General features: G+C 42.3%; 1 protein-coding gene across 11 annotated transcripts in view; it reads right to left on the reverse strand.

Moving 5' to 3' along the window:
• The window catches only part of ATP8B4 (ATPase phospholipid transporting 8B4 (putative)), a 172,811-nt gene that overhangs the window by 60,669 nt on the left and 97,203 nt on the right, over window positions 1-14,939 (reverse strand). For all 11 annotated transcript variants that reach the window (XM_043494636.1, XM_043494633.1, XM_043494634.1 and 8 more), the window contains 3 exons: window positions 9,449-9,607; window positions 6,958-7,046; window positions 5,049-5,245 (listed from right to left, as the gene is read on the reverse strand). In XM_043494636.1, coding sequence (XP_043350571.1) covers window positions 5,049-5,245; window positions 6,958-7,046; window positions 9,449-9,607 — 445 coding nt within the window. The remainder of the gene's footprint in view (window positions 1-5,048; window positions 5,246-6,957; window positions 7,047-9,448; window positions 9,608-14,939) is intronic.

The following is a 14,939-nucleotide window of genomic DNA, read 5'->3' on the forward strand; positions in this document are numbered from 1 at the left end:
GTCATCTTTGTGCCTCCACTAATCCTGGCATTGGTTGGGGGGCCAAACTGGTACTCAGTGAATGTTAGGCTGCTCTAAGGGCTGCACTGCATTTTACTGGTGCTATTACAAGGTGAAGATTGCCAGAGCACATTGCACTACATCCCTGCCCCCAGCCTCCAAAACATCAAGGCTTCATGTATTACATTGCAGGTATCCACATATCCAAACTCTTTAGTAATCTATGTGAAATGAGCTAGCAATCTCAGTTTAGTTCCTAAGGGGCATCACAGGTATCACCATAAGTGGCACTAATAGTCACTCTTTAATGGCAGTGTCAGCAGAGAAGTGAAGGAGTGAAAGGCTCTGGACTACCCCAATCATGGGGGGAGGCATAGTGGCAAGGTGACATGGGTAAGTTTGAACTGCTGGTGTCCATGATGTACCTGTTCTCTGGATAACCAGAACATTTCAAATATCTAGGGGCATGGAATGTAATCTCTTTTCCACAAATTACAGTAATTTAAATATATTTTTAGGGATTTTTAAAACATATATTAAATGCATGCACACAAGTAATAAACCATTCTTAGCCCGTAAGAAGGTTTTGCATTATAATCTTTTTCACTAAGGCAGTTGTCTGTGCTACTGTAGTTGCATATATTATGTACATGTTTAAGGGCACTGCACACATTTATTGTCTATGTAAAGCCATGGGAGTTTGTGTATTAATATTCTGGGTTAGGAACTGGTTGTGCTTCTGACTTCATAACTGGATACACAAGTCTTCAAAATGTAAGAGGAGTCAGTAGGAAATAGCTTACATTACCCTATTCTTACCACCATTCCAAAGTACCATAAGCAATTTGTGGTGGGTCTACTGCAGCCAGATGCCACTGCAGGAAGCAGATTACCTGCATCTTGGCATTTATATTTTCTGACTGCCACTCAGAGCAGAAAGAAGGTTGTACATGCAACTCATTCACTCTCTACCACAGGGTGGTTGTTTTATTAACTTTAAAAATCTAATTTAACATGTAGAAGTACATGGAAACATATATACCAATGATCACTACTGTAAGGGACTGCGGAAGACTTTGTTACGGTCTAGCTAGGGAACTTTCACTTTCTTGAGCCGAGAGGTTACTGTGGGACATAGATAGCTGCTTTGTTATTGTAGGAGATAGTTCTTGAAGGACACAGCTGCTGTGTTATTGCAGGATACAGATAGTTCTTGAAGGACATAGCTGCTTTGCATGGCCCTTCGCCAGGTAGTAGAAAGCCCCCCTTTAAGAAGAACCTAATTCTATATTCATGAGCTGTTTTTGTGTAGTGCTTATTAACATTGACTGTCTGCCCCTCCGTTGGACTCCATCCCAGGCAGAGCTCTGGTGTGCTGGGTTCCCCGCCTTTGTGACTGCAACGCTTGGAGTCCCCGTTGCAGGTGGGTCACTAACCTTCAGTAAAGCCAATAACTCACAGCTGTGTGTAAGCCTCGCTTTTCTAGAGTATTCCTGCCGAACCTGTGGTGCTTCAAGCACCGTGGCCCAGAACATTTGGCACAGTGAGCAGGGTACTCTGAGAAGTGATGCCGCTTTGGCTGAAGGTAGGGGAAGTGAGGAAGCCGTCACTGTCCCTACAGCGCATACCAGGATGGCCCCCGACGGAGTGCTGGGGGCCGGTAGTGCGGATCATGGCCGGGTGGGCTGCCCCGGCGGATTGGCCGGAGTTTCAACAGGCTGCGGGGGTTACGCCCATGCAGCTGGTAGAGGGGTTACAGCGGTTACAAGTGAATCGGCGCTCTGGGACAGAGCGGTGGGCGATGGGGGAACTAGGGTGGCTCCTGCTGACCGCCGTCCGGGCCCAGGACGAGAAGGTGCTCCGCTTACAGAGGGCACTGGAAGGGAAGACTCAGGAATGCACAGCACAGGCGGAGGCCCATGGCTCAAGAAGTTGTCACCTCTCAGGCGGAGCGTGCCCAGGAGCTGACACGACGCCGCGAAGTGTTGGTTGCCCAGGTAACGAATAAAAGGCGCCTCAGGCACGGACGACAGCCAGTCACCACCACCCAGGTGCTCGCAGTGACCTCTGCTCCCCCCTGAGACCCCTATGTATCCCTAGCGATTCGCTGGCCGAGGAGAGGAGTCCAACACCTGTTGGTGTTGATAGATATGGACAGCTGGGTATTATACAAGGGTCTCTGGACCTGGATAACTGCGTGGGAGGAGAAGGGTTGGTAACTCGCAGTCCAGCCCCTGTGGGGAGCGGCGCTCTGGCAGCAACTCCAGCGCTATGCCCAACGAGCCCCTCTGGCCGTGCGACATGTAGACGCCCACACAAAGGCTAAAACCTCCGAGGCCCACTGGAATGCGGCAGCCGATGCAATGAGAGCGAGGGGAGGCCCTGTGTAATCTATTCCCTTTACGTCCCGTAGGTCTAGAAACCAGAGCCCCGAGCGAGACTGAGTCTATGTATTCGTTCCATCTTCTTGGCTTGGATTTTTGCTGCCTTTGCAACCGTGGCCTAGTCTCCCAGTGCTGTGCGCAGTTTCCCCTCCGCACTGTATCCTCGTGGTCCTTGACATCGCTTGAGAAAGCGAGGGGAGGAGCGTAAAGGACTGCGGAAGACTTTGTTACGGCCTAGCTAGGGAACTTTCGCTTTCTCGAGCCAAGAGGTTACTGTGGGACATAGATAGCTGCTTTGTTATTGTAGGAGATAGTTCTTGAAGGACACAGCTGCTGTGTTATTGCAGGATATAGATAGTTCTTGAAGGACATAGCTGCTTTGCATGGCCCTTCGCCAGGCAGTAGAAAACCCCCCTTTAAGAAGAACCTAATTCTATATTCATGAGCTGTTTTTGTGTAATGCTTATGAACGCTGACTGTCTGCCCCTCCAATGAACTCTGTCCCAGGCAGAGCTCTGGTGTGCTGGGTTCCCCGCCTTCGTGACTGCAATGCTTGGAGTCCCCGTTGCGGGTGGGTCACTAACCTCCGTAAAGCCAATAACTCACAGCTGTGTGTAAGCCTCGTTTTTCTCAGAGTACTCCTGCCGGACCTGTGGTGCTTCGAGCACCCTGGCCCCGAACAACTACTAACAGGGACCTGTAAGCACCATAGCCAAGTAAGTAAGTAACTTTAAAAATTAAAACAGTGCATGCTTCTAGTAATAAGAAAAAGATTACAAAAACTTCAAACAGAAAACAGAACTTTTTTCAGATAAACATAGCCAGCCTAGGCGGAATGGATACAGTTTAACTGTGGGAAATAAGTACTGGAAAGCTCTTAGTACATTTAAAAAGAACACTGAAGGATGAAAAGATCACAACTTCACTCTGCTATACCCATTATTTTCATGAGCCTGTTTACATTTTGGCCCTGTCAATCACGACAATACTCCTTTTATTTCCTTTACCGTACATACCTCCATCAAGCACAAGATTTGCTTCTCAGTGACAAAGTGAGGCAACATATTAGAAGCTCCAACACTGTAAACACTACTCTTAATCTACTACATTTACTCATAATCCATCAGAAATATTCAGCAACTGATAAACATTGCATCAATTTTATTCTTTATTAACATGGATTTGATGCCCGAAGGAGCCAGAAAACTATTTTGAATCATTCCGCTAATTTTCTACCCAACGAATTATCTAACTGCAACGTCAATATTAGCAAGGCGAAAGATGGTGGTTTTATGACTAATAACTGAAAATATGAGATTCGCTATAGAATCATAGAATATCAGGGTTGGAAGGGACCTCAGGAGGACATCTAGTCCAACCACCTGCTCAAAGCAGGACCAATCCCCAATTAAATCATCCCAGCCAGGGCTTTGTCAAGCCTGACCTTGAAAACCTCTAAGGAAGGAGATTCCACCACTTCCCTAGGTAACCCATTCCAGTGCTTTACCACCCTCCTAGTGAAAAAAGTTTTTCCTAAAATCCAACCTAAACCTCCCCCACTGCAACTTGAGACCATTACTCCTTGTTCTGTCATCTGGTACCACTGAGAACAGTCTAGATCCATCCTCTTTGGAACCTCCCTTCAGGTAGTTGAAAGCAGCTATCAAATCCCCCCTCTTCTTCTCTTCTGTAAACTAAACAATCCCAGTTCCCTCAGCCTCTCCTCATAAGTCATGTGCTCTAGCCCCCTAATCATTTTTGTTGCCCTCTGCTGGACTCTTTCCAATTTTTCCACATCCTTCTTGTAGTGTGGGGCCCAAAACTGGACAGAGTACTCCAGATGAGGCCTCATCAATGTCAAATAGGAATGATCACATCCCTCGATCTGCTGGCAATGCCCCAACTTATACAGCCTAAAATGCCATTAGATTTCTTGGCAACAAGGGCATATTATTGACCCATATCCAGCTTCTCGTCCACTGTAACTCCTAGGTCCTTTTCTGCAGAACTGCCGCCTAGCCATTCGGTTCCTAGTCTGTAACAGTGCATGGGATTCTTCCGTCCCATATAATATACATTGTAGATTTTAATTTCCATATTTTTGAACTTTAAGAGGTGCTGGAATAATGTAAAAATTGTGTGAACAGGAACCTTAGTTAAGGAATAATGCCTTCTCAATAATTTTGTTCAGCATGAGAACAAAAGAAATTTTTACATAAGGACTCAACATTTAAGGAAGAAAAAATTAAATATGCACATCAAGGACATTCTGAGGAAAAGATGAACAACAAAAATAACACAAAGCATTGCTATTTCTTAAACCAAAGGTCAGGTGCAGGGAGTGACAGATGTCCACCACTGCTTACCTGTCAGCTGTTGGAGAGCAAAGCAAGGAGGAAACAAAAGAGTTGACATAATTCAATGACAATGAATTCTAGACAAGAAAGAAAGAAGGCAAGAAAGCAAGCATGTGCTGTTCTCCAATTCTAAGCATTATCTCCATAAAAGGTTTAGGTTTCTTATGTACAAAGTATACAGCAGATCAAGTTTTAAAAACACAAAAATTAAAAGGATAAAGTATGACATTGCAATTAAGAAAAAAAGTTGAGGTGAAATAGCCATTAATATTTATATGCTTTATAAAATCATAATCGCTCATCTTACCTCACATACAAGGAAATAGGCACAACTGAATTGAGTATGATAATGTACGACCAAAATGTGAGAAATCCTGAAAATACAGAACTGTTCACCACTTCATTCCAATAAAGGTAAATTCTGAAATGGGCCCCAACCTGATGTTCCCATATTGAATTTCCTACTGCCAGAATTATTCCCATACATACCAAAAAGCCGAAGATCTGAAATGAGAATAACAGAGCTGGTTAGGTTTTTCTAAATGTGTACTATTTCCTAAAATGGATACATGGAAACTATACATTTCACTTACAGATACATATTGGTATTACCCAGTTTAAGTAAACAGGTGGCTTAAGATCCAAAACAGAACTACACAAAGCAAAGAATATTTCATCTCTAATAAACTGGGGGGAAAATCTCACTTTGCTGTTCTTTGTCCCAAATAAAGGCCCAAAATCTGAGTCCATAATTAGTTTGTCTCCAGTTAGTCTCCATTCCTTACTCAGTTTGTCTAGATACTGGCTGTGTATAAACCAGAGCCCACGTTCCCCTGACCCTTTTGCAAGTGCACAGCACATGTGTGTGTATGTACGTACATATATGTACAAGTGTGCCTGCTTTGCACAGGGGAGAGGCCAAATTGCAGTCTGCAGCCAAAGGGAGGCTAGGTATCCATCTCCTTCTGCTCTGGATCATGGGATAGTTACAGTGCAGTCTGAGGGGGTTTAAGATGCATCACATAAAATCATTGTAACCATATGCACACTCCCCATGCATGTTGGGGGCTCTGGGTTCTATCCTGTCTTCCTGAGACACAATGTCTCTTGATGCTCTTCCAGGATGATGTAGTTCTACGCTGCTACTTTCTATGGGCTGTGATCTAAAGGCAAATCTAGCCAATAGTGAAGACCTTAGGATCTGGCCCAACATCATTATAATCTGATATTGTACATAAACTACAAATAGGTGCAGATATTAGAAGAGTTGGCAAAAAGGTTTTTTTTTATTGTTGTGGTAAATAACAAAAACCTCAATGAGCATTTGCTGTGAGCATTCTTATAAAAGTTTGGTTTAAGATGTTTTTCTAAGTCATCGGTAAATGATTAATTTTAATAGCATGTGGGTACAAAGAGCTATAAATAACTTTAAAAATTTGAGTAGTATTTAGCCATGTTGGAAAAATTTCACTATTTCTCACATGGAAACTTCTCTCTTCATCGACAACCCCATCTATGAATCTTTGGATTTACTCAGTTAAAAAGCTTCTGCAACTCCATAATTTCTCCCATGATCAAAAACACAACATTTAAAAAAGTAGTAGCTTTGAAGTCTGCCTACGCCAAAACTGCAATATTTTGTTTCACTAAGTAACCATAAGGAATTTGGATATATCCTTAGCTTTAATTATAGAGACCAAGTTTGACACAAAAGTGAAATACTCAGTCTGCTGAAGGTTCCTAGTTACAAATTTCTGCATCTGATCTTCACTACCTGTGGATAACCTGTCACAAAAATCAAATTAACAGGAAGGGTACAATCCTGTTCTCACTGAAATTTAGGAACCAGAACGATGGAGAGGGATAAGAAAAATTGCTGTAAAAACCTTCTGTGCATTTGTCTCAAGCTCACCATACCAGTGGCCTCATGAAAAGATCCTGCCCTAAAGAACAACAGATTGCTACTGCTTGTAAATACTCCTGTAATGCAGGGGTGCTCAGTGACAGATAATGGTCTTCAAGATGGATAAATGTGTCTCTTTCAACCTTATGTATGTATCTGGGTGCAAAGGTTTTATATTGGTATCGTACACTGTCCAGAAATATCTACTGATACAGATAATTCCATGATATCTGAAATAATAATTTAGTAGAGTAGATTAATTATATGGATGCAATGCCCACTGATTTTTCCTGATCTGACTATAACAACTTACCCATAATACTAAAGTATTCATCAGCCGGTCAATGCTTGTTCTTTTAAATTTAGTTCTACCACTGTTTTGCATTAATTTAGTGTCAGGGCCTATAAAAAAAAGTAAATCTTTTTAAAAATCATTACATGATATATTATTTACTAAAATTATTAAATACATTACTGAAATTTTTAAAAATACACATATTGAAGATACTTTTTTCTAATGCATATGCAAGAAATAAATTCTAAAAAGTGAGATATTCTCATTTTGCAAATTTTACTTGTCTAAAAGCATTCCTGAGCTTTCGCAATCAAGTCTGAAAAATATTCAGCAGCTGTAGAATGGTGGTTAGACTGGGGTGGTGAAAATCATCATCTAATTAAAAATCTGATTGCTCCAAAAATATTTCATTCCAGACTGAAGAAATTTCCAAGGACTTTATTCCCATAAAACTACAAAATTAGGAACAAGATGTTCTGTGTTCTTTGCTTGTCTCTGACCCAGACTTCCTTTGAGACCTCATTACACATCACCTCTCTGAGCTTCTGTTTCCTCATCTATAAAATGGGGAAAATACTTACCTACCTATCTCAGCAGGGGTTTCTGGGGCTTAAATTACTAATATCTGTAATGCACTTTGAGATGCTCAGTTGGAAGGTGATACAGAAGTGCCAATTATTATTATTATTTTATTCATTCATTAGTTTCCACAAGTTCTGTAATGCTGGCCCACAGCAAAGCAAGCACTCAGCGTCTCCTCTCATTATGTGTGGTTGTTCTAGCCAAACTTCTCCTCTGCTGGGCTTACATGGAATATAGTCAACTTTTATGTCACTGGAGACTGAGTGTGTAAAGTAATGTGTATTAACATCCACATGAATGAAGAGAGTGGTCCTCAAGGCACATCAGCAAGCAGTTGTTTGATGGCAGGCCAGAGAGTTCATAAAAGCTCCTCAAAACTGAGCTCCTTTTTAATTCCAAAAATCTAAGGACAAGGATATGCTCAACTAAAGAGCAAACGAACCTGGCCCAACCAATGTATTGGCTACATTCTAGGTACAGATATATGTGTTTTGACACATCTGGGCATTGCCCATGAATTTAAAACCACCAGTGCTCTACATACATATTTGCAGTAAACACATTGCAAATATTATCCAGGAAGAGCTGGGATGCCTTTTTTTGGGTGTGGGTTTTAAATGTGAATTCTTCTTGATTGATAATTGTAGTATAACCGAGGACTCTGATTCACGTCACATGGATATTGATTTGCACAATGTCTTAATTTGACTATATGGAATGTAATTACCTCATATATCATTACATATATTTATAGTTTAAATTCATCCTGAGGTTCCCTCTATTATTACTATTATTAAACATGTATAATAGGTGAGTAACCACAGTGTCCAGTAAAGAACTGTTTTCAGAGTAGCAGCCGTGTTAGTCTGTATTTGTAAAAAGAAAAGGAGTACTTGTGGCACCTTAGAGACTAACAAATTTGGCATTCATTGCATTATGTATAAACGCAAAGATAGACACAGTCCATGCACCAGAGAGCTTACAACATAAGACGAGGACTAACAAAGGTTGGATAAGGAAGAAATTTAAATATACACAATTTTTATCTATATATCTATACACACACATTTTGTTTGGTATTACATAAATTTTGTGTAAACATAATGTCAGCCTTCCCTAACTGCCTCCGCCCACCCAGCCATTGTATGTTGACATGGAATAGAAGTCCATCTTCACCTTATTTAGTAGTCAATTTTACAACAGCATCCCAATGTGTTGCATCTACCCGACCTAATCACTGTCTATACTGTTCCTATATCATTCCTAATGCCAGGATTTTCCTGGTCTCCGTTTCTTTGCATTACTAGGACATATGAAATTTTGTAATATATTTGTGAGCATCTATTGCATTCTTGCAAAATTCTACTTGCAATTTGCTCTGGGCAAGTAAAATATCATTATCTCTTTCATCAGACATCATGGTAAATGGACAGAAAAGTACATTTTGTGCTTGGGCTGGTAAAGTCATGACAATTTTGCAAGGCTGATCCATTACTTTCATATTTATTACATTTTTGTTGGAACACTGACACCTTCTGGGACAACTAAAGTTTGAGATGCTTGTATAAACAGATAAATTCAGATGGTTAGTGCCTGCTACCACCTACTAGTTAAAATAGGAGAGAGGGAGTCAAGATATTTAAGTTTTACTCCTGCCTCTGCTAGTGACTCACTGTGACACTTGGTCAAGACAGTTAACCTCTCATGCCTCGTTCTTCAGTCCATCTGTAAAATGGGGACAATTATACCTATATACTTTTGTAAAATATTTCTGAAATCCTAAGACTAAAGGCTCTATCTAAATGTGGAGTATCTATGCCAGCTGTTATAGACACCAAGCCATAATGATACGTAACCGTTATACAGGGTACTGGTATAGAGCACATTAGGGGTTAAAATTGCTTTTAATCCTACAGGTTTGTCTTACCTGCAAAAATAACCATTCCAAAGCACCACTCTGTGTTTCTCAACACACAACCTCGTAGCAGCATCTTTTCATTATTGAGCGAGTACCTATTATCTTTCCAGAAAAGAACTCCTGTGAATGTATCCAGCTTGTTGTTAGGAGGTTCACAGACAACAACACCTGTAAAGTGAAAAATTAAATTCTTATCAGCCTTTAACACACAATTTACCAGGATAACATTTTACACTAACTAGCAGTTTCTGGGATAACACTCTTCAGGCTTGTCTACACTTCAGATGCTCTAGCTGCACCACTGTAGTGCTTCAGTGTAGACACAATCTTCACTGACAAGAGTGCTTCTCCCATTGGTGTAGGTAATCCACCTCTCCGAGATGTGGTAGCTAGGTCTACAGAAGAATTCTCAGAAATTGACTTGGTGCTGATCTACACCAGGGGTTAGGTCAGTAGATATACGTCTCTCAGGGGTGTGTGGATGTTTCACAGCCCTGAGAAAGGTAGCTATACCAAAATAATTTGTAGGAAGACCAGGCTGAAAGACTAGCAAGCTCTTTTATATAACAGCAATCAGAGATTCAGCGGCATTTAAAACCTAGGAAAGAACATCACTCTGTATCTACATACATTAAGTTTATTATTTCTTTACAGTAGTGCCCAGATGCCTGAACTGAGATCAGAACCTCATTGTGCTCGGCCCTGTACAATCATATAATAAGACACAGTCCCTACCCCAGAGAGTTTACAATCTAAACAGGCAAGACAGACGGAAAATGGAAATGGAAACAGAGACACAAAAAAGTGAAATGATTTGTCAGAGGTCACACAGCAGATCACTGGCCAAACAGAGTATTAACTGAGGTCTCTTGACTCCCAGTCCAATGCCCTATCAAAAAGATCACATGATCTCTCCCTAATGAAACACCTAGTAATACTGATGTTAATCTGGCCTACTAGTATAAACTAGCACACTGTGCTGCCCTGTGAGAGTTTTGCAGTAACTGGCAATTATTGATGTCAGTGCCCTACAGACTGGCACTCAAATAAGTGGTAACCTGGATCTTTGGAGTGGTGGGAAGGAAAAAGCTCCCTGCACTGTTCTTCTGTGTATATCGTTTGGTAAACAGCACTGACAGCTGACACAGAGAGGCAAGATTGTGTTCTCTGCTACAGGTAAAGAACTATGGTTAAAGTCCACCAAAAATTAAATAGAGAAAAGGAAAGAAAAAATTGATCACTAATAACCATTGAGACATTCTATACCTTGGGGAAGTGTGCTGTAACCCCCATATTCCTCATTTTCATATAATCATGATCTTACACATAAAGCTTGCCTTGTAAGGTATCAGGGGAAAGGTTATGTTATGATTTGCTGAAAATAATTTCCCTATCCATATATGTGTGTCATTAATGCATAGGAAGTTATGAGAATTGTGTCGTATGGTTGCCACTAAAATATGCTGTAAGTTCGGAGAATCAGCCAGATATTAGCTTCCCAGAGGCAACAGCAAGGAACATAACCAACGCCTGGGTGGGGTGTCAAACAACCTATCAACAGCCATTGTCCAGCAAGGGAGCTACGTTGTAAAGACTCACCTGCATGAGGCCACACCAGGGGAACTACTCAACCTTGCTTGGAGAGACTCAGTAATGCTCACCTGACTCTGAAGGGGGACAGGGGGACAGCCCAAAGCCAAGAGGGAGGAAAGGAAATGATAAAAGGAAGAGACATTTGCCATGCTCTTCCAGTCTCTTCCACCTACATCTACAGACATCATACCAAGCGACTGAAGCACTGATCAAAGATGTAGAGCCACCAGCCAGCCTGTGGTGAGAAGCATCTAAGTTTGTAATGGCACTGAAAGTGTTAAGATCAGCTTAGAACAGAGGTGGGCAAACTATGGCCCGCGGGCCACATCCGGCCCATGGGACCATCCTGCCCAGCCCCTGAGCTCCCAGCCAGGGAGACTAGCCTCTGGCCCCTCCCCTGCTGTCTCCCCTTCCCCGCAGCCTCAGCGCACTGCGCAGCTGGCTGCAAGCTCCTGCTGCTCTGAGCGGCGTGGTAAGGGTGCGGGGAGGGGTTGGATAAGGGGCAGGGGTCCCAGCGGGCAGTCAGGGGACAGGGAGCAGTTGGATGGGGCGGAAGTTGGGGGGGGGGGCAGGAGATGGGGATCAAGGGGGTTGGATAGGGGGTGGGGTCCCGGGGGCGGTTGGGGCGGGGGTGTGGATAAGGGTCAGGGCAGTCAGGGGACTGGGAACAGGGGGGTTGGAGAGGAGGTGGGATCCCAGGAGGGACGGTCAGGGACAAGGAGCGGGGGGGGTTGGATGGGTCAGGGGTTCTGAGGGGGGCTATCAGGGGGCGGGAAGTGGGAGGGGGTGGATAAGGGGCAGGGTCCAGGCTGTTTGGGGAGGCACAGCCTTCACAACCCCGATGTGGCCCTCAGGCCAAAATGTTTGCCCACTCCTGTCTTACAATGTGTTTTGCTTTTATTTCATTTGACTAAATCTGACTTGTTATGCTTTGATTTATAATCTCTTAAAATTTATCTTTATAGTTAATAAATCTGTTTGTTTATTCTACCTGAAGCAGTGAGTTTGGTCTGAAGTGTGTCAGAGACTCCCCTTGAGATAACAGGCCTGGTATATATCAATTTCTTTTTTAAATTGATGAACTCATATAAGCTTGCAGCGTCCAGTGGGCATAACCGGACACTGCAAGACAGAGGTTCCTAGGGTTGTGTCTGGGACCAGAGATATTGGCTAGTGTCATTCGGTTGCAAGTAGCTGGTAGCAGCTTACATGCCAGAAGCTATGCATGAACAGCCAGGGAGTGGGGGTTCTCACAGCAGAGCAGGATAAGGCTGGCTCCCAGAGTCAAGGATTGGAGTGACCTAGCAGATCACTGGTCCAGATAACACCAGGGGGAATGTCACAACCATACCTTTGCTTTTAAACAAAGTAGCTCCTGTATCATGAGGAAAGTGACCCTTTGCTTTTTAGGATCCATTTCTCTACGTTTGCCTGCCGAGAATCCTTATCCTTTGGAGGAACACCATTACAGAAGGTTTGTCTACAAGGCAAAAAAAACACCTCACTGCAGTGAGTCGTAGAGCCCCACTCTACAGACTCAGGCTCACAGAGCTCACAGTACAGTGCTAAGAATACCCATGTAGACATGTTTCAGAGTAGCAGCCGTGTTATCTGTATTCGCAAAAACAAAAGGAGTACTTGTGGCACCTTAGAGACTAACAAATATGCTCAAATTAATTTGTTAGTCTCTAAGGTGCCACAAGTACTCCTTTTGTTTTTGCACGTAGACATGCAGGCTCAGGCTGGAGTTTGGGCTCTGAAGCCCAGGGAAGGATGTGGGTTTCGGAACGCAACCTCCAGCCTGAGCCCGAACATCTACACGGTTATTTTTAGCACAGTAGCATGGGCGTCACCAGCCCAAGTCTGTAGACCTGGGCTCTAAGACTCACTGCCACAGGTTTTTTTGGCTTGGCTTGTTTTCTTTTGCTGTGTACTCCTATTCTAAGAAAAACTTGGAGGAGAGGCTACACTTTTCTTTGAAGATCTTGACATCTTTGGAAAAACTGCTTTCCAGGAATTAAAGTTGAGCACTAGGAGAGAAAAGATGGCCCCTGCCCTTTGAAACCTTTACCTACCAGAGATCCTCTTTAAGATTTTTTGCCTAGTGAGACAGTGGTTTCTTTTTTAAGGTTCACATTTCCACTTTCCTGTTGGTGAGGGAGTACCTAGTTTCCTGTCATCTTGCAAGCCAGGCCACATTTTCAGTAATATAAAGGTAGACTGTATTCTGCATTTCTCTTTATATTTTGGCTGAAAGTGTAAAAGTTCAGCTGGTTAAATGTTGTATACCTCAGTCTGAAAATTGGGGCTTCAGCTAAATGTGGTACATGATTAACCAGGGTACAGCTTGTGTTTATTTAGAAAGTGTATAGGAATGCCAGTGATTCTTTTCAGCTGTCCTGAGGTTTTTCACTACTCTTGTTTAATTTGTTCCATGGTCCTGATTAGAAAATGCTCAAATTTGGAAAAACCAGTAAACACACAGTCCTGTGCTGCAGATGGTGAGATATTCTAAAAGAATTCCATTAATGGCATCTTGCACATCATGTGATGTAAGGAAAAAACAAACTCCTGTTGCAGCCAACTGGGATTAGTGTTTTTGGAGTGAAAACAGAAATGGCAGCCTACAGCTTGCAGGAAGAGAAAGCAGAGAGTGACAGAAGGAGCCACTCACTTATACAAAGGTGAGATGCATGAAAATTCATTGCCTCTGGATTTGGTCACCTCCCAAATTTACAGCACATCTGTCCTTAATTCTCATGCCCTGCAGGTTGAGAGTTTGGCTCAACATAAAATGTGAAAAACTGAACTGCACAGGATAATGTCAGTTTGCTAAAGTTGGTGTAGCTTAACATGCTGTGCAGAAATTTGCTATTATGAAACCTCATGCACATTTGGCTTCACCCAAACTAACCAAATTTGTGTATTTAGTTATGGGGAAGGAGGAGGAGCCTCTTCATTTGCAAAGTTACACAAACACTGGCTATTGTCTCCCATATTTAGAGATCTCTTACCGGGCTGTCCTACTTCATGCACCATTTCTTTTCCTTTTTGATAGACTTTGTTTCTACTTTGAAAACAGCATCTTTGGTATGACCTTTATAACAATGGCTTGGTTCCAATTATGTCACAGTTTACTCATATTTCCTACTTTCTAGGGTTAGAAGTTGACCATAAGAATTTGCTGTGGACTGAAACTTGGCATAATGCTTGTACTGCCTGCCTGAGAAAGAACAGTTTTAAAAATTGTAAAAAAAAACAAAAAACAAATCTGCTAGGCCATTTATAGATAATAACTTTCAGTAGGATGTCTCCCATTGACCTCTCAGAACTGAAACACTGAAGATTATATTTCTCCCCTTCTTCCACTATTAAATCTAGAGTATGTTCTTTGGTCCCCGATTTGTTTTAGTATGTGAAGTGGAAATTCCAATATATTACAAGAAAAGCTGTTTTCATGCTTTTTCCAGCCAAACCAAAACAGACAATTACTGGAGATCTTGCTACAAAGCTGCTTGCAAGATTTCCAGCCCAATGTTTAGAGCAAAGAGTCTCAGACCCATTTTCTTACATTTCAGAAAACCGCTGAACTTCAGGATCTCAAAAGAATAAAGCTTTTTGAGGATTATTTAGCATTTAGTCTATCTAGTACAAATTATTTATACAGCGCTCACTACATTGGTATCTGAACACATAGGCCAACCTTGTAAATAGTCTTGATAGTGTATAAGCCTAGGCAAAGAATCTATTGCCTACTTCTTAGCATACCATGTCTGTCTATTAATATATCTTGGAATTGCCTGTGTGGTCCAGCAACATAGACTCATAGAAAGGCAGGACTGGAAGGGACCTCGAGAAGTCATCAAGTTCAGCCCCCTGTGCTGTGGCAGGACCAAGTAAACCTAGA

The sequence above is a fragment of the Dermochelys coriacea genome, chromosome 10, assembly GCF_009764565.3.
Source record: "Dermochelys coriacea isolate rDerCor1 chromosome 10, rDerCor1.pri.v4, whole genome shotgun sequence".
In the NCBI taxonomy this organism is placed as follows: Eukaryota; Metazoa; Chordata; order Testudines; family Dermochelyidae; genus Dermochelys; species Dermochelys coriacea.